The following is a 26974-nucleotide window of genomic DNA, read 5'->3' on the forward strand; positions in this document are numbered from 1 at the left end:
AAAGGCATTGTAGCATAGGAGATTCAGATTACACATTAAGAAAAAGAGGGCTTGCTCTAAGGATAATTAAGTAACATAGTAGTCTCCCAGCAAATGGTGAGTTTGCATTGTTACGGATTTGAAGAACACTTTAAATAAACATCTGATTAATCCTGCCTTGAAGCAGGAGGATAGACTAAGCAACTTCTTGAGATCTCATGCTGCCCATGCTTTAGGATTTCCGTGGTCCAAGGACAGAACACTTTGTCTGTTGAAGACCAGATTTGAAAGAGAACAAAAATCTTATAACATTGTCAATTTATTTCTAAACTAGTTTTATTTCAGTTCATTTGTGTTCAGGAGTCTGCAAGGGAATGCTTAAGTGAAGAAAAATAAATACCACTTTCTGCTAAAATCTAAACAGCAAATGAAAACATTTGGATTTCCGCATTTTCGTTAATAATTCACAATACGGGAGCCACATAAAAAAACCTGTCTTAGATCATGACTGAGACCCATGTTCTAGAAGCAGCAAAATAGAGAAAGTGCTCATTTCTGGCTTCCCTGTCATTTCTTTAAATCAACAACAGCTCCAAGCTCAGACTGAAGACTTGTTAGTGATAAGAAAGCCTGGCTTGTCCCATGCTGTCTGTGATGTTCAGAACGTCATAAATAGCTTTTGCTTTTATTTTAAGCACATTTATTTTCACACAGGTTTGTTTGTGCCCAGCTACCAAATCCTGTGTTAGAGAGCATCAGCGTCATTGATACACCAGGAATCCTTTCTGGAGAAAAACAGAGAATTAGCAGAGGTAAGTCCCAAGTTCAGTTATCTTCCACATGACAGGAGTGAAAACCAAAGGGATCGTATATGAGTTTCACCTCAACCTGTACAAGCTGTAGACAGAAAACCTCTGAGATACAGCATGACTTTGCAGACCAAGTCCAAAGGGGCATTGGTAATCTGCTATAGAAAATGTAAATGCTTTCAGGGAAGGTTGCTGACAAGGTCATCAGTACCTGTGTCTCAGTCCAGTATTTCCCAGTGGAACAGATTTCCATCAGAAAGAGTCAATTAATACCTATCTGCTTTGCAGAAACACTTACTTTCAGTGACTTATTGATGAGCAAGGCTGCCATAACAATCAATCTGGTTTCTTTCCAGCTGACCTCCTGGCAGGTTTCTTGCACTATCCAGTCTTCCTAGATCTAGCACAGGACTGGATTGGGCTTAAGAGTCACTGGCACCCAGGTTCCTCATTGCAGTGGGGAATATGGAAATCTTGGACACCTTAAATGGATCTGATGACTAGCACAGTGTCTTAATGAACTTCTGAGTGTCTCAGGCTGACCCTCTCCAGTGGGAAAAATCTCAGTACTTCAAATCTAACATCTGTAGTCACTTATTACTCCATAAGGTAAAAGTGGCATAGTTCACATTTCTTGCAGGTTCCTTAGACAAAGCTGGTAGCTATGCATCATCTCACTGGAAGAAAGCCAAGAGTAGTAATTGCAGCATTGAAGTTGGAGAAGATTAATTCTCATTCACACTGCCTATTAAGAATGCACAATTAAGTTTCAGCAGCACAGGCTCTACCCCAAGTTCTAAGGCCTTTCCCGTATTTTGGTGTTCTGTCTCATAAGGTTTCTGATGACTCATGCTTTTCCCACTTCTATAACACTCCTTTGAATTGAAATTGTTCTTGAAAACTTCCTTTTCACTTTAAATTGGGCAACGACGTTGCACAAAGCCAGGTCATGTTTGTCTTACTGGAATTTTCCACCACAGGGACCTTAGCTAAAGAAGCATCGGTAAAGCTGTAAAGAACGGCTAGAGTTAGTTGAAAACTCACACTGAGGCTTTTTTAACGTGGCTCTCTGCACTGCTGGAGGATAAAAATTCCTTCCAGGCAGTCTGCACAAGGTAGCAAGATGCACAAGCCTTCAGAAGGTTGAAAAATATGGCGTGCAAACATTCCCCCCCTTCAGCAAAAAGTGTGCCCAGGTGGCCAAGAAAGCCAGCAATATCTTTGTTTGTATCAGAAATAGTTTGGCTAGGAGGACTAAGGAAGATAAAATACCCCTGTGCTTGGCACTGGGCCTGCAAATCAAGTGCTATGTTCAGTTCTGGGCACCTCACTACAACAAAGACTTGTCCCAAGGAGGGCAACGGAGCTGGAGAAGGCTCTAGAGCATAAGTCTTGTGAGGAATTAATGAGGTAAGTGGGATTGTTTAGCGTGGAGGAAAGGAAGCTGAGGGGAGACCTTATCATTCTCTATAATACAGGATGTTGTAGCAAGGTGAGTGTCTGTCTCTTCTCTTAAGTAAGAAGTGATAAGGCAAGAGAAAGTGGCCTCAAGTTGTGTCAGGGAAAGTTTAGATTGGATGTTAGGAAAAATTTCTCCACCAGGAGGATGGTCAAGCAGTGGAACAGGCTGCCCAGGGTAGTGGTGGAGCCGCCATCCCTGAGGTATTTCAAAGATACTTAGGAACATGGTTTAGGAGTAGACTTGGCAGTGCTGGGTTAACAGTTGGACTCAATGATCTTAAAGGTCTTTTCCAACCTAAACAATTCTGCAATTCCCACAGCTACTCTATCTAGTAAATGCCAGAAATGCTGATGTACAGCTGTTAAGTTAGGAAAGTCACTGGTGCACTTTGACCCAAGCCAGTAATGCCTCTCCAAACATCTGGGAACAACTGAGGGAACATTCCTCATAAGCAGAGAAGGCTAAAGGGGAGTCCTAATTCTCTAAGCTTTTGCGTGCTATACCTATTTGTAGGACTGCCTCAAGCACATGGGACGAGTTCTTCCAGAACAACTTCTCTGTCCTTAATGCAACAATTTGCTTGTGTATTGGCCCTGTGACTAGTGTGTGGTCATTCTACCCTCTTGCCAGGAGGCGAGAACTCTAGATGGAGCACAGCCACTTCTGCTCATCCTACCATCCCAGGAATTTGCTCTGCTACATTTCAAATAAGATAAGGGGGCTGTCACAACTTGGCAGTCAGCTGACATGATCACAGCAGTTCAGAGTACAGGGTAGGTGGGATCTTGCTAAGTCACTAATTATATCCAGGACAACCTGAAATGGTCCTGTAGACCATGTCAGATGGCCTTTCATTCAATAGCTAGAGGACAAGTTCCTCATTTGGTTTAAATCAACATAGCTTTGTTGAAGCTGGCAGAACTCCAGCGGTTTCTTTCGGCAGGGGATCCAGCCCAGAGAGCAGAAAGATTCAAGTGTGCTGAGGTGCTTATGCTGAGGTGCTTATGTTTAAGAAGGGCTGCTGCCAGGCATTGGCTTGAGTTTATCTCAAGGAGGCTAGTGTTTGAAAGGGAGTGCTCACCCTCCTGCTCCCATGGAAGAGGAATAGGAAAAAGTGGTGAGGCTGGTGCCTCTACCACCAAGCTTATGAGCCAGCTGCCCTCATTACAAGTTGGTTTTGAAGGCAGACAGAGCTATAGTGTGGTTTCTTGGCAGAAGACAGTACTAAAACCTGCTGACACAGCAAAATGTGCACCTGCCTTTACAGAATCACATAATCATTAGGTTTAGAAGGGGCCTCTGGAGATCACCTTGCCCAACCACCCTGCAAAGGAGGACCATCTAGAGCAGGTTACACAGGAATGTGTCCAGGTGGGTTTGGAATGTCTCCAGAGAGGGAGACTCCACAACCTCCCTGGGCATCCTGTTCCAGTCCTCTGCTGCCCTCAACAAATAAGTTCTTCCTCATGTTGAGGTGCGGCTTTTTGTGTTTTAGTTTATGGGCATTGCTCCTTGTCCTGTCACTGGGCACAACCTTCCCAGACTGCCCAGATCTCATTTGGGAATGAAGCAAGACCTGAGGGAATTTCACAGAGGTTTCCCAAGAGGTACTTTGGAGTTTCTTAACTGCTGGGAACAGGGGCATTCTTCATGGCCCTATTGTTTTCTAGTAGTGGGTTTTAAGACCCTCAGACTGGGGTACCTGTGACATAAGGACAGGCAAGGGAGTGGACAGTAAAGCAGAAAGAGGAAAAGCAAAGATGCAAAAGATGTGGCAGGCTTTCCCAGCCTGTCATCCCATGAGAACTAGCAGCATGTCTAAAAATAGGAAATTCCTCTCACTGGGAACATCACAAGTCTGTCTCCTTTCCCATTAGACATCAAGAGCGTTAGCTAATTTATACAGCGCCAATGGTATCAAAGTTTAGCAATCCATGAGGGCAGCTTTATACCCCTGACTTTGAAGGCAGTAGCTCTTCCTGTTACTGCATCCATGTTTCAAGAAGCAGGAGCAAGGAAAGTGGGTTTAAAGCAGTGATTCAGTGGGCAAGACCAGGTTCTAAAGCTTTTTATTTGGCTGAACTCAACTCTGAATTAAATTCATTGCCTTATTGCTGTTGAAAGGACTAACGTGACAGATAACGCAGTCCCTTCCCCTGTGGACAGTGTGCAGAAGCACCAGTGTTAGTGCTTGCAAGCAGGCAGCATCCTATAGCTAGCAGCAGGGGTTTGCAAATGCAAGCTTTCCTCCAAGGAGTGTTGTATAATTCTCAAAGAGCTCTGCACTGGTTTTCTTCCAGTACACCACTACATGATCATAAGAGCCACCTTCCTCCCACAGCAGCCCATGAAGTTTCCCAGTAGCAGACCTGCAAGTTCAGGCCTGTCAAGCAGTTGAGGGCATTGCAGTCTGTCATAGTTGAAGTCCACATCCCCTTGGCATACAATGAGATCACCAGCACTAACACAGCTGCTGCTGCTCCCAGGCTCTGATAAAAAGGGTAGTTAAGGAGCTGCCTGCAGTGATTTGTCCTACTGAGCTGTGTTTCATGTACTTCATGATGGGCACCCATGGTGTCACAGGTGTGGTAGCTAGACCCCTAGTTTTTACAGGTTTGGTGGTAAGTGTTCCAAGGATGTCATGGCCTAAAGCATCCTGCCTTTCACTGCTTTTGTATTATCCTTGCCTGAAGGAAAGCCATTTCTCTTCCAGTCTTTTTCACATACTGGGGCGTGGATCTGTGTCTACACCTAAAGAACTAATCATTGTATTCCTTTATCTGACCTTCTCCTTCTGTTGTTTCCAGCTGAGCATGAGGCAACAGCAGGCTTCAGAGATGCCTACAGGGGAGTTATTTGTACCAAAACAACATAGTTTTGTCTGCTTTGAGTTTTATAATATGGGTGCTACCCACTTGCAAAATACTGTTCTGGTGTCACATAATGAGCCGAGGCTATCCTGCTGGGAGGGAAGAGGAGGACGGAATGACTACTGAAGTGAGTGAGGATAAAGGAGAGGACCACAGGTCAGGTCATGTAGTACTTCAGGAGTTCGGACTTTCTCTAATTCATCATCTTGCGCAGTCTGCCATGCTAATTGAGTCACCTGATAACAGCAATTCGTGCTCTTCAGTAGTGATACTATCCCTGGGGGGCTGAGCCTGACATGCTTTGCTGTGAGTCTCAACCTGCACATGCCCTGGGCTGGGCAGATTCAAGTCTGCCAGGTTCAGTGGTGCCTCAGCCAAGCAGTATGTGATCCCTGTTTCAGGGTGATACTTCCTGAATATATCCTGAACACTTACTTCATTTTTACCATATATGTATATTTGTACATAGGCAATATACGTGTCACCTCCCCCTTTCCCCACATTAGGGTCCTAGCCACAGGTCAGGACTGACAGCATCATTTCCCATCAGCTTTCTTGCCAGTATGCGCTATTCCAGCCTTTTTCCAGCCTTCCACAGTTCTATTCTACTGGCTGCGGTACAGCCCAGGCTTCCCATAGCCAAGACGAAAAAAAGCCCCACACACTTTGCTTGCTGTGCCTCCTGGGAAGGAGAATTCCCAAGTGACCAGCAGCTTCAGCACTAGGGATATTTAGTCACTCAGAAGCCTGACAGTGAGAAGAAAAATGCTAATGGCAAGAGTCTTGGGCAGTGCAGAGCTCTCAGACTTGACTGTGTCTCAAATAGCCATGCTTGGAAGGGAAGGGCAAATACCAAGGGAATCGATGTTCTCCCACTTCATGTGACGTTGTTTAGGGTACAATGGCAACAAGAAAATATTTTTTCTAAAGAGCCTTGTCATGTGTGCTAGCAACAGTATGATACACAACTGAAAGCATCCACCCTGAAAGCCTCTAAAAGGGAGGCATTTCAAATATTTGCTATAATACTCCCTACTGGTGATGTTTGCTTATATTTTGTATTTCAATCCGCCTGGCAGGGTGAAAGTGCACCCCTTAGTTTTAACTTCCCCCTTCACCTTCATTGCTGCAGTGAGGCAGCCTCTCCACCAACTTGCCTGATTTTAGCACAGTCTCACAAACACTGTACCACTGAAAGGCTCAGTTCCTGCAGTCACACAGCTCTGTGCTTCCTCGGAAAGCAACCCAAGAATGAGCAGAAAAACTGCACAGTTCTTTTTACTCATAGAAATATATGAAGCTGTGAGCCTAACTCTTCTGACCTGTAAGCAGGGTGCAGAGAAAACCTCATGACTGTGTTTGGGTTTTGGAAAGACCAAACCATGATTTTGTTTAGGGAGAGGGGCTGTCTTCATGGTTTCAGTTGGAAACAGTGCTATATTTTGCAGTTCCTGAACTGGAAGAGAAAGAAATAGCGCAAAAGAACAGAGATTAAATGGTGCACAGATTGAAAGGGCTGTGCTTTTTTTTTTTTTCTTATTCCTGTTAACATATACAAGCACTTAATTTGTGTAACAAGTCTGATTTTTAGAACAGCTGTTCAATTTGTCCATTGTATCATCTCCTGTGCACTCCAGCAATATCCTAAGGGTCTGGTTTATCAAGGAAAGATAGTCATGCCCATGAGTATTTCATCAGTTTGCATCAGATGCTCATCATGTATTCTCTCAGCACTGAGTAACAATGTAGAAGGACTGTTTCCTGGTCACTGGTAGCAGCTACCAGTTACTGATGGCCATTTCAGGTCAGGTTTTCAAATACGATTTCTCCCTAGATTTAAACTATGTGTACTGGGAGAACTCTGTATTTGGACATAAAAAGACTTCCTTGGCATTCCAGCTGCTCAGTGCTGCTGTGTACTGATCACTCTGGAAAACTTAGCCTATATTCAAATGCCTTCTGAGGTCTCAAAACATGCCTAGGAGCTGTTTCCTGGATTGGCCCAAGTACCAGAAAATTCTCAGTCCATCTGTCACAAATGACAAAGACATAAACATGTAAAGGGTAGAGGGGAAGAGGTCTGCTGTGTGGACACAGAAGCTAAACAGGATGTTACAGTGAAACTTTGTTCTGGACAATGCTATCCTCAGTTTTGCTCCACATGATTTCAGTATGCCTAGTGAGATTTCATTCAGTTTCTGCTGACATAAAGCAAGAGCCCTGTCAGGCTCCTGGCCCTGAAACATGAAAGGTAAAGCCTGCCAGTCCAGGTACTGGTTAATGTAAATGTTAACATTAGGAATATGACACCCAGTCATCTTTCCTAGCCAAGAACATAGGTAGGTTTTGTGTGCTTTGCGTCCTTTTGACTTGGCTTTGGGAAACTAAGTCTCCAAAACATGTTAGTATTTCCACTGGTTCTTGGTACTGAGAAGGAGGTGCAGGGCACTGGCTGGAGAAAGTAGCTCCTAGTGCTGTGAATCAGCAGCTCCAGGACAGATTATTTCTTTGAGCATAAACAAAGGCAGAAGTGATCAGTATCTGAGGCCTGCTTCAGAAATTACGAGATGTAACATTCACAGAAACCTTTTCCTGCTGAAGGACTTCTGTCTACTTCCCAACACACCCACAGGTATACATTACAGGAATATCTATATCCCTGTGGAAGGCAGCCACTTTCAGGGAGGAGTATGGCAGCATTTTACAAAGACAGTTTAGGATGAGCTGCAGTGAGGTATATCCAATACTCATCCCTTGCTTTTCCTGTTCCCTTCTATCTTCTCCTTCCTGGCACCTCCGGCTCCCACCTTGAGAGACACTTGCCCAAATCACTATTTTTTTCCACCTAGTCCTAGCTGTTTCATCTCATTCTTCCTTATCACCCTCCTCTCTCTGCTGCATCATCTCTCCCAGGATTTTAAAACAGCTACCTACCCTGCTTCCCACTCACTGTGTGTGTCCTCAAAGGGATGTGTCACTTCCCCCTCTCTTCCTTCCTTCCTTCATTTTCCTCTTCTGACCATCATGTTGCCTTACTTCTCCTTTGCTTACAGCCATCTGTCACACTTGGGTAACACCTGCCCCTCCTGGCACATTCTCCCTCTCCAGTGTGGGCCGTCTGCTTGTTTTGCCATGATGTAGTTGTCTTCGAAGGGCTTTCAGGCAGGACATCGCCATGACCAGATAGACTAAGCCTCCAAACCCTATTACTCAATTTAAAATTCAGATAAAGTCATTACCTTCCTGGAATAGGCATTCATTTCATCTTCAAAAGCTGCTCCCTCTCTAGGTAGTCAGCATTTGCTATGCCAGCTATCCCATCTTCTGATGCTGTCCTCAGATACAGAGCCAATCTGTCCTGACAGATAGGGACATGGTCATAAAATTCTGCCCTACAGAGGGCTGCTGCCTGGTGAATATTCAACCTTTGGATAGCACCAGCTTTAAAAGAGTGAAAAGGGAGCTCCCAGTGACTAAAATTCAGCAGGAAATAGGCCAACTACTGAAAACAGAAGCACAATTTAAAGCAGTAGTGGCAGCAAGCTGAGAGATACCTGGTGCAAAGCAGCATCTTTAGGGTTTTCAGCATTTCTTGATCTTACTATACCTGTTTCATCACACCTAACTCCACTACCACGGGGGCTGTGGATGTAGTTTCACAAGACAGGAAATCCAGAGTGCTTACCATCAGCCAAAGAAAAAAAAAAACCAAACCAAAAAACCCACCAAACAAAACAACCAGTGTAGCTACATGGTGAGAAATGCTGAACCAATACATGCACACTCATTCCTGGTTTAAATTGGCTTGAAATGTTACAGCCTGGCAGATTTTATGCTGGGTCAGGTATCATCTGTGTTCCCACAGTCAGCATAAAGGCTGTATCATGCCTGGCCTGACTTGACAGAAATGTAATTGCATAATCCTGCCAGATCTTAGTGAAACGCATACTGCCAGGTATTCCAGTAGTGCACAGACAAGTACTCATTAAGCCAGTCTGCCTTGTGGAGTCTAGGTGGCAGGGTGTCTACAAGAAGATCATTTTCTCTCTATGCTAAAGCCACTGACTTGTCAGCTTTGAGTTAAAAGCTGTTGAGTCGTTTTCACGCTGTCAAAAGGAAATCTGTCCCATAAAAAAAACAACCCATCTGATAGAAGAAAGTTATTATCATCTTCATCTTTTGTCCTCCTAGTATTGTATGCTTGGGATTCATTTTCTATTCATGTTCACCTTATCTGGAGGTTGCAAAAGCTGCAGTGATACTAGAGAATGTTTTAAGTGTGCATCATTTTTCATCAGAAATGCAAGTGCAGCCACAGACAGGAATTACTGGGCAGAAAATTCTGCCCTTTTCATTTGTCTGAACTTCCCTGCAATGATGGCTTTGCATTTATGCAGCTTGGCAAGCAGATGGCTTCCCAAATGCCCTGTAGTTTTAGAATAAAACTCTGCTGTGTTATGTGGATAGCTTCACCCATCACTGAAACACTGCCAAATCAGCTGCTTTTGTGAGAGGCCTTAGCAACACTACAACACTTAAGAAGGCGTGAAGAAACATAAGACATTTGCAGTGGAATGAGCAAAGGAATACTTCAGAAACTCCTAATTTGACTATAGATCAAGATCAATTCTTGGTCTAAGCTCACACACTGATACTCTGCCAGAAGAAAAAGTTAGGCCTTATGCACCTGTGAAATGAAAAGGGGTAATAGGATGGAAATTAAAGCAAGGTTATAATGCTTAGATTTAGTTACAGACTGAACTTTGTGTGTTTTCAGGTGTTGAGCACCTTTAGCTCTGGCTGGAGTCAGGCAAAACCATCGTCAGTTCTCCATGCTATTGAAGAACCATCTGAAAATGAAAGCTTTGCTTAAGGAACAATCTACTCCTTTATGTGCTAAAAGCAAAACTGAAGAGTCAGCCTTGCAAATTACTAGTGTAGCAATTCTCTAGGCACTTGTCTGTGTGAGAAAACACCATCACAGTCAGACTCCAAGAATATAGTTGTAAACAGAGGTCTGTCCCACCTGCCCTTTCTGCAGGTCATACTACATGTTAAGGAACAATACAACACTTAGGATAATTTTCCTCTAAAGTATCATCACTTAACAAAATATACACACCTTGGTTTTCCTGACAGATACTTCTATACCAGAGAATACTTAGAACTGCACAGAGAGGTTTCTTGCTTAGCTAGGAACCAACAGGAGAGGTCTCACACATTCCCTAAGTGCCAAAGCTAGCCGGACATACAAGATGAATCTATGAGCTGGTTTTTTCTCTCAGTATGGGATGCAGACGAGTCCATACTGTTCTGCCTGCTCTGAAACATCACCCCAAGTGTAACTTCCCAAGGGCATTGTTCTCTCTTCAATGGCGGTATGCAGGACAGCTGTCAGGAGAATTTCCCCAAAGAAGCAGGGAAAGAAAGTCTAATAATCAATTCTAAACATTTAATGAAGTCCACAGGGACCTTTGAGATTGACTGTTACTGTAGCAGCTGGAAACATACAAGAGGTCTGAGCAGATATTAATGCCCTCTTTTTGTTGGGTAGAGTAACTTTTTTGTTGGTGAATAGAAAAGAGAAGCTCACAGAACAGATACCTTCTAAGCGCTGTTGTGGATCCAGGCTTGATACGTGATAAAAATCAGAGCTAAACACCTAAAGATACTTTTGCTATAATCCTGAGACCAAGACAGATCAAAGGGCTATGGTCAGTCTCCCAAGCACTCAGCTAATACAAAGACTACAATGCCACATTTTATAGGTACAGACACCTTCCCCACCTCATCCCAGCCCCTGTTAACCACAGGGAGGCTAACTGGCTGTTCCTCTGCTATCAGAGGGAAACTATCCACATGATCTGTGACAGGACATCACTGTAGCACTGCAGTGTGCCTTAGAGAGCATGACTGTTTTCCCCTTGATCCCCTCAAGAAAAAAGCTGGAAGTAGTCATGGTGCCATGCAAATACATGCCAGCTTGACAATAAAGCATCCCAGTCAATGAGATTTGACGAGATTAAACGCACAAACATCTCCAAACAAAGTCAGCCTGACTCATTGCTTCCATGGTGAAAAAGCAAGCTGTGTAGCTCTGCATATGAAGAATAAACTCTCCTGTCATGCTAAGTGGTTTCCAATACAGCCCAAGCAGAACAGAACATTAGGTGTGGCTATATATGCCACATTGAAAGGGGAGAGTGGTCCCCATTTGCAAACTCACTGATCTGTGTGCAGAGCAGCAACTTACAGCCTGAACGCAGTCCACGTGAAATAAGGTATCTGTACTGACTTTGTCATGCTGCTAGTGCTCTTAGAGCAATTTGGGAAGGAGTCAGCACACATGGCTTTACAGCAAATAAGCAGTTAGACCTGTGGAGGTGAGCTCATTACAGTGAGAACATTTAAGGTTAAAAGGCTGTTAATAGCTGAAAGCAAGCAGGACCAAGTTTATTCCAGTTGTAAGAAGATCTGACTCATGATTGTTACTGACGTGAGACAGATGAACTAGGCAAGTTATATGGATATCAATATAATATATTGAATGCTCAGCAGGGCTTTGTCAAAGATAATGCTAATTCTGCATTATCTGAAGTTCTCAGCATCAAACATAACTGAGCAAAGAGCCACGGCCCATCATTGCTTACTGCTGCTAGAGAAGGCACCAGTGTCCTAACTGAGCAGAAGGCCACTGGTGAGACAGACATCTCTCCCATCCAATTTCTGTAGATCCCATGAAGAGCAGAGCAAGCTGCTCACATCCAAGAGCACCCCACCACCCCAAACTCCTTTTCTTGTAAGGAACAAACTATAACTGACCAAAACAAAACTCTGCCTGATAATAATGTTTTGTAGTTGTGTAAGTTCTCAGTAGCAAACATTTAATACCAATTTATCCAGCTGAAGAGAAAGTTGATCTGACTTGAGAGCCAGGATTCCACCCCAGTTTACTTCGTCACAAGGAAAAGTCTAGTGGCAAAAATCAAGATCAGAGCTCAGCAGTTCTTCCTTCTGTAGTTCTGACCTAATGACTATGATTTACTGGGTGTCCTCTAGGTTTTTAAGAGGACAGAAAGAAGAAAGGGGAGAAAGGAAGGAGCACTGAACTAATTGTCATACATTTATTCATGAAAGCTAAGATTAAAATAGTAAAAGGATTTGAATGCAAGTAGCATAAGCTCTGTCCTGATCTCTAACAGAGTACCACACTCTGGCAACACAGATAACCCCAAATATTGCACAGCATAGAGAGCCTGAAAGAGCAAAGGGAGAACACCAGCCTCTCAGTGAGGCTGAGAGGTGAAAAGCCACCACAGAGCTAGGAGAGAAGGTCATGTTGTTGTTGTTATTGCTGGCTTTTAAAAAAAACCATCACCACCACGCTATCATGCCCTGTATTGCCTAGAGATGCACCCAAGTCTAACACTGTGCAGCCATTATCCTTATTTCTGAGGCATAAGAAATTTGAACCCACAGTTTGTAGCTCGAGTCCACCTCTGGTGTTCACAGCAGTGCTTGTCTGCTAAGCATCAAGCATTTAGCAAAGTAAACACAAATAATTTTGCTCTGTGCACATGCAGGAGGTATGGCAGGATGGTCACTTGGGTAAGGCAGGTTATTTGCATCCTGGGTTTTGAATTGAATGGGATAAACAGTCTCGCCAAACTAGACAACACATGAGTTATTAAGCAGTAGAGACACGCATCTCAAACCAGTCTGGGTACAAGTACTGCAATTATCCAGCGTTCTACAGCTTTTGTATGCTATGCTGATGGCCAGTAATTCAGAAACTAGACCTCTCTTGTTGCCACATACAGAACTTCTGCAGTAGCTGTTTGAGTATAGCAGTTTCCTTGTGATATGAATTTAAATGAAGCATCTGTAGCACAAGTTCGGGATTTCTGTGGGTGATTTCTTAAGATGATGAGAGCCATCCTTAACTCTGTGCACCTTGGGTGTTTCAGTGTGAAGGACAATGCCTCATCTCCACCTTTGATGAGGAATGATGTTTCACATTGCCTTTATCAAGCTACCTGATCTTACTGGGGCAGCTTACTCTTTGCAAGCTTACCCTCAGATGGCTTAGCTCCGGTACAGCAAGTAGGCTTCTTTACTCGCATGCATGTGCATCTCAGCTTTTCCTCCACCCCTTGCAGGTTATGACTTTGCTGCTGTACTGGAGTGGTTTGCCGAACGGGTTGACCGCATCATTCTCCTTTTTGATGCACACAAGCTGGACATCTCTGATGAATTCTCCGAGGTCATCAAGGCCCTGAAGAACCATGAGGACAAGATGAGAGTTGTTCTCAACAAGGCTGACCAGATAGAGACTCAGCAGCTGATGCGGGTGTACGGTGCCCTCATGTGGTCCCTGGGAAAGATCGTCAACACTCCTGAGGTCATCAGGGTCTACATTGGCTCCTTTTGGTCCCATCCTTTGCTCATCCCTGACAACCGCAAGTTGTTTGAGGCAGAGGAGCAGGACCTGTTCAGGGATATCCAGAGCCTGCCCCGCAATGCAGCCCTGAGGAAGCTGAATGATCTCATTAAGCGAGCACGGTTGGCCAAGGTGAGTGTTGGCATAGAATCCCCCAGGCATTCAGTTTGGACTGTCTGCAGTATGGAGGCTTTAGGGGAGTGGTTTCAGCCAGTTTGGCTTGCAGAGCTGGTGGATCCTACTTTCTATCCATCCCATTTCACTCAGGCCTAGCATATTAGTCCTATGCACTTCAAGGAAGAAAGCACCTCCTTTTCTTGGTGCTTCAGTCATGACAGGCTACAGTGAGAAAGACAGCCACAGATCAAAGCAGGTAGCACTTGAAGGGATCTGGAAAGTTGCGCTGTGGTTGCAGCTTGAGAATTAAGACCTTTTCAGTATGTCAGAACCAAGGGAATTGGTAAGCTCTAGCTCTTTTACCCTAAACTTTCTTAGCCAAGAGAAGTACCTGGACACAGAGAAGGCGGAGACTCTCAAGAATAGCACATAAGCCTGCTGTATCTCTGGGTATTTGAAATGAGCTGAATGAAGCCCCTCAGAATCCAAGGAATAACCCCATATATATTGAGAAGAGAGGTCAAAGATCCCTAGAAAGCCCTCTGTGCAAGGGTCTTCATTTCTAAGAGAAAACACAGTGTCACAAGTTGAGGACTGGTGTTCCTACTAAAACAGTAAAAATAACCTAGAGAGCTCCAAAAACTTCTGTGTTTGGTTAGGACTGGCAAGGGACTATTCCCTGGAAGGCTATTCCCAGTAAAAGAGAAAAAACCCACGCCACTCCCTCCAGGAAGTGCATATGAATGTTACTGTATGTCCAGGACTCATACACTGTCTTCACCTTGTCCTACCACAGGTAGAACACACAGCTGAGCAGCACATAGTACTGCAGCAATAATCAGTAGGTACAGGCAAGCTGAGGAACTGAGCATGTTCTTCAGGGTGGGACAAGATGGGGTTGAGTCCTGGGTACAGATACTCTCTGCTGGGAACAATTTTCCAATATACTCTTTAACACTTACCTCCTTCATTCTGTATCATTTAATGCCCTTCAGGTCCATGCCTACATCATCAGCTCCCTAAAGAAGGAAATGCCCTCGGTGTTTGGGAAAGACAATAAAAAGAAAGAGCTTGTTAACAACTTGGGAGACATTTATGCCCGGATTGAACGGGAGCATCAGATCTCACCAGGAGACTTCCCTAATCTGAGAAAGATGCAGGTAAGCAGTGACATCTTGGCCCGATCACCAAGCATCCAAGGAAAGCATTAGAGTACCTCAGGGTATATGACAGAAGCCACGCAGACACTACTAGTTGTTGCGATTGTTGGGAAAGGCCTGTTATAATGTTGAAATAGGCCTTGCAATGTGTGCAGGCTATATTTGGCCATGAACATTTTTGCGCATAGAGCTCATGTGAAGCTACAGCTGCCTTCATTTCTCAGATCTCTGCCTGAATAGCACTTGACAGCAAATTATTTCTTCTGGTTTTATTTTAAATTCCAGGTTCCATTTACAGATTTTCCAGGCCTAAGAATATTTCTAATGTACATTAAAAGAAAAACTGTAACCCAAAAAAGTTATACATATTCCCCCCTCCTCAAGAGCTGCGTTTTTTTCATCTTCTACTTTGCTCTGTATATAGAAAGAGAAAGGAGCCTGTGGAAACTTAAAGCCCCTCTTCTGTTTTAAAGAGAGAAGCAGGTTTTCTGTTCTGCAGAGCTAAGACCTGACCCAGTGTTCATGCAAGTCAGACTTCAAAGAACATTGGATCAGAGCCTCGTATTGTATATTCAGACAATGCTGGACACTGCTACATTGCTGCATGGCTTCAGTCCAAGCAGAAACCTGTTCTGAGTTGCTAGCTGTTGAAGTCATTACTAGCTCCCTATGGAAAACACACCCATCTGCTCTTTTTCTTTTGTGAAGTATATTTTCCATAAATTCTTGGGAATGAGATCTATGGAGTGTATCCAATAGATGATCCCATTCACTGCTTGTTAAAATGTGTGTTTAAAAATAACTGTACCAATCCAGAAGGAGTGAATAGTGTGGATTTAACAAGTAGAGGGTGAAGGATAAAGCTGTAGGTCGTTTTGCAGTTTTTAGAAGAGACTTATCTGCAGGCCCTGCTCAAAGCACTTTTGCTTAGCTGTGAAAATTACAGACTGAGCCATGCTGTAAAGACATGCTCACCTCTTTACAGGCATACTACTGCCTTTATGGTATCTGAAAGATGCCCTGCATGCTGATGAATAAAACAGTCTTTTCCTAGAGTAACATCTCCTTCCCAGAATGCAGAGGGGGAGGGAAAGCAGAGCACTGGCTGGAGGATGTAGCAAGAGTTGCAGAACCAGTTTGCCTTGAACAATTTGGTCGACAGGGAGATTGCTTCTATGTAACTTGGAAAGGAGGAGTCTTACTTGCATATGGCCATCGTCTTGGCCTTTGGGTAAACCACTTTGTTTCTCACCATGTACCACATCAGCCCCCCTTTGTGAGCCGAGATCATTTTCTGTAGGGCTTAAAGAGCATTTAAGTAAGCAAGGCCAGCCAGAGATTCGCCATCACATGCTGAGGAGCAGGGCTATCAGAGGAGGGAATGCTGAGCTCCCCACTCCTCCTCTGCAATAGCAGGTTTTTTTGAGCCAAATAGCAGTCATCCCACTCTACACTGTTACTGCACTGTGCATGGCCATGTTGCTCACATCTTGCTGTGTTGTCCCACTTTAAGGATCAGTTGCAAGCCCAGGATTTTAGCAAGTTCCAGCCCCTGAAGAGCAAGCTGCTGGAGACAGTGGAAGACATGCTGGCTAATGACATCGCCCAGCTCATGGTGCTCGTACGCCAGGAAGAGTCACAGCGGCCAACCCAGATGGTGAAGGGAGGAGCCTTTGAGGGCACCTTGCATGGTCCATTTGGCCATGGCTATGGCGAAGGCGCTGGTGAAGGGATCGATGATGCAGAGTGGGTGGTGGCCAGGGACAAGCCCATGTACGATGAGATCTTCTACACACTCTCACCTGTCGATGGTAAAATAACTGGTGCCAATGCAAAGAAGGAGATGGTAAGGTCTAAGCTGCCCAACACGGTGCTGGGCAAGATATGGAAACTGGCTGACATCGACAAAGATGGCATGCTGGATGATGAGGAGTTTGCCTTGGCGAATCATCTCATTAAAGTGAAGTTGGAAGGTCATGAGCTGCCAAATGAGCTCCCTTCCCATCTCCTCCCTCCATCCAAAAGGAAAGTAACAGAGTGAAAGTTACATGGGGGAGGAAAAGGGAATGGGGGGAAAAAAGATCTAGAAAAACATGTTTACTTAAATTATACCTTTAGAGGTGAGATCAACTTTGGATTTATACTTATTTTGTCGTATGAAGAAAAAAAGTAAAGAACAAGAAAGTACAGTCCTTCACGATAATATGCAATTAACTCTTCCAGTGTAACATCCCTGCTTTCTAATGTGTAGTCTGTAAATATGAAGGTAAGGAAAGTATGTTGAGATTAGGAGGATCTGATGAGCGGGAGTAGAAGAAAAACAATTGGGCTGCATTTTTTGAGTGAAGTAGGCACTAATGGAAACCTGCTAACTGCCACTATCACTCCTGAGCTTTGGCTGCACCCTCTTGCTCTTAAATGAGTCTCACAAACTTCAGGAGACAGAGATCTTGATAGCAAAGAGGAAACCACAAGGTCTCCGAGCTATTGGCCAAACTAAAGAGCACTTCCTGATTGACAGACATAAGCCCACACTAAAATACTAGTTACTAGATCCCAGAGTTAAGACTTTTAGGAGCCTTGGTTTACTGTTAGATTCAAATTTTACAAGTGTTTCCCTGTCCTTAAAGACAAAAAAAAAAAAAATAAAATCTGAAACAGCTCTGAACTGGGCAGCTGGAGTTCCTCATTGTTCGCTGTGGGACAGACATTGAGAATTCCCAATTGTCTCTACCTCCTGTTTCAGTCCCCAGGGGAGATCAGTTCTGCAGGCATGGCCAAGAGAACCACCCCACAGGGGATGCAGAAGGAGGGGCACTAGAGGCAGACATCAGGTGGGTTGGAACACCACTCCCAGGCTCACTGAACATCTCGTAACCAGTGGATAGTGTTTTCTCTTTGAACAGTGGTGTTTATCATTCCTGTGAAGTGACATGTTTACTCACATTGTGCACAGTGTAAGCTAAGGTCCCATTCTTAATGTAAAGATAGGAACCTGTCACTGTCGGGAGGTAGATGGTCCATCATAAGAACAGAGAGCACTGGGGCACAGGGCAGAGCTTGCTCTGCTACCTGTGCCCCCACGAATGTAGCAGAGATGACAGCCTTCACCCACTTTCCTCCTCACTGCACAGTAACACTTGATCTCCAGAACCTCTGCCCTGAGCTAAGAGACCCTCTCCCTCCTCTTTCATGCTCTTGAGGTTTTTGTTTTCAAGACCTGATTTTGGCAGAAATCCCTCTATTTCCTATTTTCTTTCCTGAACACACGAACACACAGAGGCACTCTTCTGGGTTTTGTTGTTGCTTTGGAGCAGCGTGTTGTTCCAATTCCTATTGTCACTTTATATAAGCTGAGCTCCTACTGTGATGAAAAACCAAGACAAGTGTAACTTATTTTATATCTCTGTGTTCATATTATATAGAGAAATATATTCTGTGTATGTAGGATGTGCTTATTGCAGTACATTTATCACTTGTCAAAAATTAATGCATTAACCTCTTTTGTACCCTGGTCCTAAAACATTATTAAAAAAGAAAGGCCAGATCTGTCTATTTCTTTACATAGCAAAATGAACTGCAGCTTATAAGGGGGGAAAAGCAGCTTATTTCTACATGCAGCAGAATGAGGAAATGATCCTTAGCACATTCCTAAATCTGCGCATACAGACCAGCCCTGCTGGCCCCGGGTGTACACTGATGAGTGACTGGTTAACATCTGCAACATCTCCTTTTTCTTCTGGCAGGCTAATCGCAACCTCAGTGCTTGCTGAAGCAAGTGGAATTGTACCCACCACTCACCTTGTTCAATATAGGGGGAAGTAGCCACCAAATGATTAGGAAAAGGAATATATTGAAAGGGTTTTCACCTGCCTGTCAGGCAAGAATGCTTCAGGTTTATCAAGATCTGAAAAGGACACGAAAAACCCCACCGGTCCGTAATGTTGCTGGTTCTAATTTTGCTTGTTGTCATAGCCTTTTCTTTATGTGTTGATTACAGCGATTGTTATCCCCAGAACAGGACAGAGGGATGCACGAGTAAGACAGTGAGAGCAGTTAGGATTGTACTGGGGAAGCACACAGAAAGAGGGTGTGAGCTGCAGTGATTGGCACAGTTTCCATTTGGCATTTGTACAGGAAAGAGAGGTGAGAGGAGATCATAGGGTGGGGAGTAAGAAGTAATAAATGCACATTTAGAAAGTCAGCAGTGACTGTTTACTCCAGTTCAACTACCCAGTAACCCCCAGTTTCACTGTCATTACCAGTGTGCTATCTGCTAATGCTGTCCAGGTCATTCTGTGGAACTGGCATCCATCTGGCTCCAGGTTGAGGCTGAAAAGAGTCCCCTGAATCAGCCCTTCCTCTAAGTGGGCATGATTTTCTGATGCCTGCTCATACGGCACATTGCTTGTGCCAGTCATGCCATGCTGAAATCTAGCTTTCTTAAAAAGCAACCGGTAACTGGTTCCCTCAAAGGGGATGGCAGGCGAGGTCTGTTAGTCTTTTTCCAGTATATACCAGCAAGGTGCTCAGGTAAGCCAAAAATTCATTGTAATGGGTATCAAACGGCTTTCAGGGCACAAGATGTTTTGTGCTTGATAGGACATGTGAGCTCACAAACCCAACCGCTATCTTGCTAAAACACACGTAGCAGATCAGTTTTCATTGCACCAACTGCAGTTGTTCTTTAGCAGTCTCAAAAAAAAAAAAAAAGGCTTGCTGTTAAACAGGAAAGAGCAAGCGATTGTGCTGCTGGTAGCAGCAGTCCCCCATACCAGGGCTACAGCACACGCCACAGCTCCTGCATCTGCTCTGTGTGTTGTGCAGAGGCTCCAGCTCTACATCCCCCACCAGCCTCTCCAGGATGTGTCAGCAGAATTCACTCAGAAGGGACAGTGGGACAAATCGCTCTGCCAGCACAGGCCAAGTGCACAAAACTACTGCAGCGTGGGAAGGTTCTTTCAACACTTGCTCAGAAACCACTTGTGCTGTCAGAGTGCAACTTCCCCAGCCGTGTTGTAGGGGAAAAAACCAACACAAGCATTTTAGTGACGGTTACTTAACATGATTGCGCTGTAGTTCAGCGACAGGGCAGGAGACAAAGCAACCCCGTTACAGAGGGAACAGGACAGCCCCTCGAGAGGCTGTTTCCAGAAAGGCAGTTTACAGGCAGTCTTCCATATTCAGAGAAGTTTATCCAGTTTTACTTTTGTAAAGCTCTCCAGGAAATCAAAAACCAAAACCACGCTCCAACCCCACACACCAAACCCCAAGCACCCTGAGGTTCTATATGCAACAGATAGAAGCCTATCTCCGGTATAGCCATGATAAGACCTACATTTCTCTCCCTTTCCCACAGGCAGCAGCTGCACACCCTCTCTTTTTAATTTTCCCTTCACAGTTACGGCTTTTTGGGCAATCCCAGCCACTTGTATTGTTCCTCACATGTGTAGCAAGGAGGTGATTTCTCAGGCCCACAAGGACTCCACGTCCACTGTGCGTGTTCTTGCCGGTTCACAGAACCACGCTCCCAAAGGTATTATCTGCATCCGGCAGTGCTTCCTTTTTTGTAAGAGCAGTTCTCAGTTACTGAACAAGGTATTCCCCAGGAAGTTATACAGAGGAACCTATTCATTTGCTCATGTCTGTGGGTGGGGGATTCCATCACATGGACATGCAAGTTTCACTCACTGCTTTCATGCCCCTCTCTGTCCATCCACAGACAGAAGAGCTTCCACAAGGTCAGAAGAGCAAAAACGTCCTTCTGCTTCCTCTGAGTAGGGTCTGCACCTGGTCTTTTCTCTTTCTGTTCCTTTCTGGGAAGGATTTGGAGAAGAAAAATCCGTACCCACAAGCTATATGGGCCAATAGATGGGTTTCTTGGAAATTAAGTTCTCTACTGTGGAAAACAATAGGCAGATTGGATCAACAGTTCTCCACTACCATTTATATGAAGGGAAAGATAGTAATTACACAAAGTTCCTGGACAGGATTTCACAGGAGGTGTGTAGTTTAGAAAAAGGCAATTACTTCTGTGAGCTGGAATTTAGCCAGCATGCTGCAGTTTAGAGGGATTTCTAATCAAACAAGAAGTTGGAATCATTTTTCCATCATTTCAAGTTCCAACATAAACTCCATACAACAGTGAAATTCAGTCTTCAGTCTGGAAACTGTTCTTCTAACTTGTTCTTATTATGCCTTAATGCTTTGTCCATATGACAGCAACCCTTGGTTGGGGAACACAGTTATGGGCCAGTTGACCTCACATAGATTGACAGTGTTCCTAGAAGCCCAGCAGGGCTACACCTCTTGCATCGAGATAAAACAAAGCAGAGGAAGAAGCTGTCAATGTTTCTCTTACTATAGGGACAAGTTGTGGGAAGAGGGATTAGGTAGCTCCACATTTAGGCTTTGGCAAATCAAGGGACATGATAGACTATTTAACCTCTTCCTAGACGCAGAAGTCCTAAGCTCCTCAACTGCTTGACAGGTGGGCGTTTGGGAACACTTACCGAGAGCACCACTGAGTTATCACAGAGGAGCAGCATGACTACAATATCCAAGTCATTTTAGTGGAATTTTCATAATACAGTATCTATTGTTTTCTGGTCTTTCCTTCTTTGTGCTTTTCCTCATCTTCCCAGTCTGTGCAAGGGTGAGGGAAAACAAGGCTTAGTTTGGAAACTCAGCATCCCAAGAAGTTCAAGGCTAGCGCAGCAAGTCAATCACTGTGTAGCTTCCCAGCACCTTCAGGCACTGCGGATAGAGTAACGAAGCCAGTATTTAAATGAATGCATTTTAAACAATTCCTCTCTGCCCGAAGGCCGAGAAATCCCTGGTGAGTTCAGCACACGTTGTCCACAGCGTGCCCATTCCACTGATGCCTTTGCTGGTCAGGAGCACGTCAAACACTGTGAGAGTTGCTAGGTTTAAAATGGGCTCTCCTCCAGCTAGTTACGTGTTGTGTAAACAAGCGTCAGCAAGGGCTCCATTAATGTCTTCTGAAGACATGGACGTGAGAGATATTTATAGGCCTTGGATTATATTGTCCTCCTTGCCTGTGCCATCGTGCAAACAAATGAAGGGCGTATGCGTGGAATTCCTCTCCTTGTGCCTCACGAGATTGCTGCAAGCAAATGCCAACTAGAAACTGTCTCTAAATAGCTTTTACCCATCACTCAGCCTACCACCCTCCGCATCTATCAGCGAGATGAGAATCACAGAAGCTCCTTATAAGGTGATGGCAGAAGGAAGCGCAGCTCCCTGGGAAAGCTCTCTGGCCACTTCTCTTATCTCCTTCAGCCACCAGTTTTCAAGGCAGAGTTTTAACAGCTTTTCCCCTAAAGCCAGTGGAAAAGTATCAGTGCAAAAGCTCACTTCCTGTCTGCCTGCCATGCTTAAGCCATTCACAAAACAGATAGGGGAGAATTATCTGCATCCAACCATCTTTAAAGCTTCACATAGTACAGGCATCTCCAGTTTGAACCATAACTACGTAACTGGAGTCCCAGCTGGCAAGCTAACAGGCATATTAAATCCTCAAAAGCTGAATTGCTCCCTGATTAGCATGGAAAGACCCAGTCCCTCAGTAAATAGTTTCTGCACATGCCAATGAGAAGTTTCAGCTCCTCTATATACGCAGAAAGGACATGAGCAGCTTAAGCATCAATAACAGCTAACCTTTGATGGGTCCTAACCCATCAAAGCAGTTCTAGCATGGAGCAAACCCCTGGCAAACCGGGGTGCTCACACCATTTGCCACAAAGGAAGATTAGTTCTCTAATATCATCATCTTTGATGACTCATCCTGCAAGAGGGATAAAAGCAGCACAGAAATCACAAGCTTGCGAACTAGACTATAATAAGAAATGGCAGCATGCTTCCCAGGGTCCCACCAGCAGCCACCGACATGTATTAGCTAAGCACACCTAAATCCCTTCCTTCCTTCCGAGCCATGCAAGACCTGACTCTTCCTTCTGAAACTGAGCGGCCTCAAAAGGGTAAAGGGGATGATCTAGTGGTTGCCATTTAATGCTGGTCTGGAGCTCTGTAGGCTGCTCAGGGCCAATAAATCATCCAGCAACCAGAAGAGTAATTGGGAAAGAAGTTTTGCTGCCTAGAGATGTCTCACATGCACTGGAGCTAACAGAGATCTTTACAGAACAGGAGTTAGGCAAGCAGTGCATGTCAACCCCAGGTCTCACAGGGAGCCTTAATCAAAAATCCACAATGCTTTGGGACATAGTTTTTAAGCTCTGGTTCAAACTTGCTTCAGCCTCAGGCAGGCAGTACGTGCTATAAACCAGCAATTAGCTCTCTACAGAGCTATGTATGTACTTTGCCCTGCCACCAAGTGTAGTGATGGTTGAATGCTTTGTAAATATCCAGGCCCATAGCAGCCAAACCATAGCCCGTGGACCACTGACTGTCTCAAAGCTGTTCGTGCAATGATGCAACCTTTATGGTGATGGGGTTTTGGTAGTTTTGTGTGTCCCTTGCACCAACGCTTCCCAGGAATGGTGACTGAGAAGGCAGTGAGGTTTGGCAGCAGTACTTTCCTTAAAGCTCTGCTGATTGAATTGCTCCAGCCCTTTGCCTACAGTACATTCCCCATGTCATAAGGAGAGGGGATGCTGGGGAAGAGGCTCTACCAAGCCTCAGGCATAGCACTTCAGCAGAGCAGCAGAGAAGAGACACATGCTGTCTATGAAGTGGCAAAGTCTAGGCTTGAAAGGCTTTTCCCTCCTCCATCCTCTGCACAGCTCAAACCCAGATTCACCACATCATCTCAGCCTTGGCAGCATTTCAGCACAGACCCAAGGTCAGAGTTTCACGTCTCTTGTGAGAACCTGGAAGGAGCAGTGGCAGGCTTTGTGTGTGGGTTTTCATAAAAACTGGTTTTCTCAAGGCTGCTGTGTCCTCCTTTGCCTCTCAGTAGGGCTCTGGGGAAGTACAGATCCTCACCCAACCTGCACAGCAGGAATGAGGAAGGAAAGTGCTTATCTTGACACCCCAAAGACCTTCTGAGATGGGCAAGAGTAAAGGCCCTTGTCCTGTAGCCCCCTGGAGAAAGCCAGTCCCTGTCAGGTACCAGAACAACACAGCAGAGGTGGCTTCCCAGCCCATGCCACAGGAGAAGCTGGCAAAGGCACAAAGGGAGGCCCAGAGGTGAGACCAGGGAACGGGGTGAAGCTGCTGCAGTTGGTCAAGAGGCAGTGTACATGCTGCCCGGGCAGGCTGCTGCAAGCAGAGCATGTTCAAAGCAGGTCATGCCTCCATGGAGGATCTGTCCTGTCATCCCACAGCAGCTACTCTCCAGCCAGCAGGAAACACGGATGTCTCCTTCACAGGGGAAGAGAAATAAGCCCTGCAGAGCAGGAGATGATAAACTGCTAATGTGACAGATCAGGACACATTGCCCTTTCCAGCTGCCTCTATCCCAGCCCTGTAGAGATCATGGAAGGACATAAATATTTCTGTTTCTGATGGGTCACCTCGCTCATCGCACTTGGGTCACAGAAATAAGGGCAGATGGGCAGCCTGTCACCGCTTCCTTTCAGGAGGACAGTTACGAGCAGAAGCTGGCGTGGTCCTTGAGAGCAGCAGGCCACCATCACAGCCAAGACGCATGTGCCTTGCTGCAGCCTTCCCCTTTCCACAGGAGCGGATTTGCTCAGCCACCTTCAACATCGATGTCAGAGCTGTGATTTACATGGAAAGGCTGCCAAGGTCGGGGTGACACAGGGCTGGTGGGCTCACCTTAGCTACTCGGACACTGCTGGGGAAAGAGGATCCACAGACCTGGCTTCCTACGGCCTCCAGGGCTGGTCAGACCTGTTCACAGCCCATTTCCCCCCTCATCTAGCCAAGAGAATGCCTTCCAAGGAGCCCACCACCCTGGTTGGAGGTTTGCAGCTGAGCTACCGGACCTGCCACTGAATTTACAGTGTTAATCATTCTTGAGGCACTTCAAAGCCTCAAGAATAATCAGAAATGCAACCTCATTGCCTGCCCAAAGTCCTTTGCTGGAAGGGCAAGGCAGACAAGCACCTCCCAGCCCTATAAGCAACTGCTGACTTCAGCAAGAGAGAGCAGGCCAAGAGGCCATTTCCAGGAGAGGCAGGCTGCTGTTATCAGCTCCCAAGAGATGAGTGTGCAAAATACCTGGCATATTATACCCCTTGCATCATCCGTATTCGATTGTATATCTAAGAGGGAAGGGGAGGAGAGGAAGAAAGAGGCTCTTGACTTCTGCCCAGGAAGATAAGGTACAAGGAGAGGAAGAGCAATTTTTACAGCCCCAGCAAATAGCTATTTACTTCCTAATGAAGTGCTACTGCAAACACAGAATGTAGTCCGAGGAGAGAAAAAGGCCATTGTTTACTGGGTTTCAGACAAATGTCTTTAAACACCCTGTTAGGGAGATAAGTGTATATTAAGAGAGGAAAAAATGAGTTCACACATGAATGCAGTTATCAACTGCACTCGTGTTTGGCCAAGTGTATCAACTACACTTGGCCAAAAGCTTTAAGCAATCATGGAACAAGTCCATTTCCCCAAAGCACAGAACACAGCATGCTAAACCTGCACAGAGTGCTCTGGGTTTAAGACCATCATTTAAAAACAGAGGGGTGGAAAACAGTTGATCTTTCTATTTAAAGATTTGTTTCAGACCAGAAGCCAATAAGACAGTCGGGTTTCAAAGTGCACATTATCTGTTGTAAGATGGAAGAATGGAGATCTGTAACCTCCAATTATGGTTTTACAGGGATTCCTCCAGCTGAGTGGGACCCCAAGCCACGCTGAGAAATGCACTGTCCCCAGTAAAGCATTGCTCCCCATACTCCCAAAGGCAGGGTGTATTTCTAAATGCCAGGCCAGGAGTCCATGGAAAAGTGCTCTGCATCACTGGTGGCACTCAGTGAGCTCACTCAGGACATCATCCTGGCTCTTCTGCATGACCCCAGTGCCATTAAGAGAGCTGGTCATGGGTTACCCCCTCAGAAAGTCTCTTTTTCCTTCATGGCCCAGCAGCTCAGCTTTCCAGACAAAAGCTTAATTCTTATTTATAGGCAAAAGAGATTCACCAGCAGAAATGAGATAACCAAGCACTTTAGTCAGCAGTGAACGCGACAAGCGCGATAACCTGGCAGCAGCATTGTGCTTCCTCCTGCGCATCATACAGCTCGCAGCACACAAAACAGCTCTGTTGGAGAGACTGCTGTGATGCTGTGTGACAGCAATGCACAAAGCGCTCCAACAGATACACCAGGGGACAAAACCAGGCAAAATAAAAGGAAATGCTGGGCAAGGAGCCAGTGCTGATCAGCACATCTACCAGGCAGGTTTGAATGTTAAGCTCCTGATCTCTATACGTAAAGCGCGCACACACACTGAGCTTTCAGACGCATTTTACAACACTGCGTACCAATGTTTGGGGTTTTAAATCCAAAGACACTTTGGAGCAATGCAGTTTTTAACTGCTTCTGGATATGAACAAGCCCTCTGTGCTGGAGATGGGCACATCAAAACTGAGGCATGAAAACAAACCAGCCAACCCCCTGTGACAAGTTTGACAAGCTTCAATAGCACATATATATATATATAGTTTTACACAGAGACACCTGCACGTATTTGGAATACAAACACACAGGATTTCATATGGCAATAATTTAGGAATCCCCTTGCCAAAAAGTTCTAGACCATCCCAAGTGCTTCAATTACTTTTGCTGAGCAACGGTCACTGAAGACTAAACTTTTCCATTTTTTTGGAGACATATTTTTGTTGTTTCCGGATCCGAACACAGAAAAAACTCAGGATCATAATTTAACCATAGAAAACAATGAAAATCTTATCACTGTAAATATATGTAGTAAGATAATACAAATCCTGTTCCTTGGCATTTCCCCTCCACCCTCCACTCCTACCACTACCCCTTCCAGCTTTAGAGCCTCTCCCGTGCTTGTATGGAAGATTGACGCCCATCTTAAGACCATAAATTACACACAAACAGCTACTGAAAGTAGCAATGACCGTAGGGTAACACTTCCACAAAGCAATAGAGTTTCCTGGCAAGCTGATAAGAGTTTCCTGTTTTGAGTTTTGGGTTGGGTTTTTATTTTTTGCTGATAAAAAT

The 26974-nt window shown here is 45.0% G+C and overlaps 1 protein-coding gene across 1 annotated transcript in view; it reads left to right on the top strand.

Annotated features, from left to right (window-relative positions):
* The window catches only part of EHD3 (EH domain containing 3), a 30549-nt gene extending 12167 nt beyond the window's left edge, over nucleotides 1–18382 (top strand). The window contains exons 3-6 of the mRNA XM_065679737.1: nucleotides 694–791; nucleotides 13280–13692; nucleotides 14673–14837; nucleotides 16351–18382. Of these exons, the coding sequence (XP_065535809.1) occupies nucleotides 694–791; nucleotides 13280–13692; nucleotides 14673–14837; nucleotides 16351–16878 (1204 nt within the window). The 3' untranslated portion in view covers nucleotides 16879–18382. The remainder of the gene's footprint in view (nucleotides 1–693; nucleotides 792–13279; nucleotides 13693–14672; nucleotides 14838–16350) is intronic.
* The last annotated feature ends 8592 nt before the right edge of the window (nucleotides 18383–26974 follow it).

The sequence above is a fragment of the Lathamus discolor genome, chromosome 5, assembly GCF_037157495.1.
Source record: "Lathamus discolor isolate bLatDis1 chromosome 5, bLatDis1.hap1, whole genome shotgun sequence".
Classification (NCBI taxonomy): Eukaryota; Metazoa; Chordata; class Aves; order Psittaciformes; family Psittacidae; genus Lathamus; species Lathamus discolor.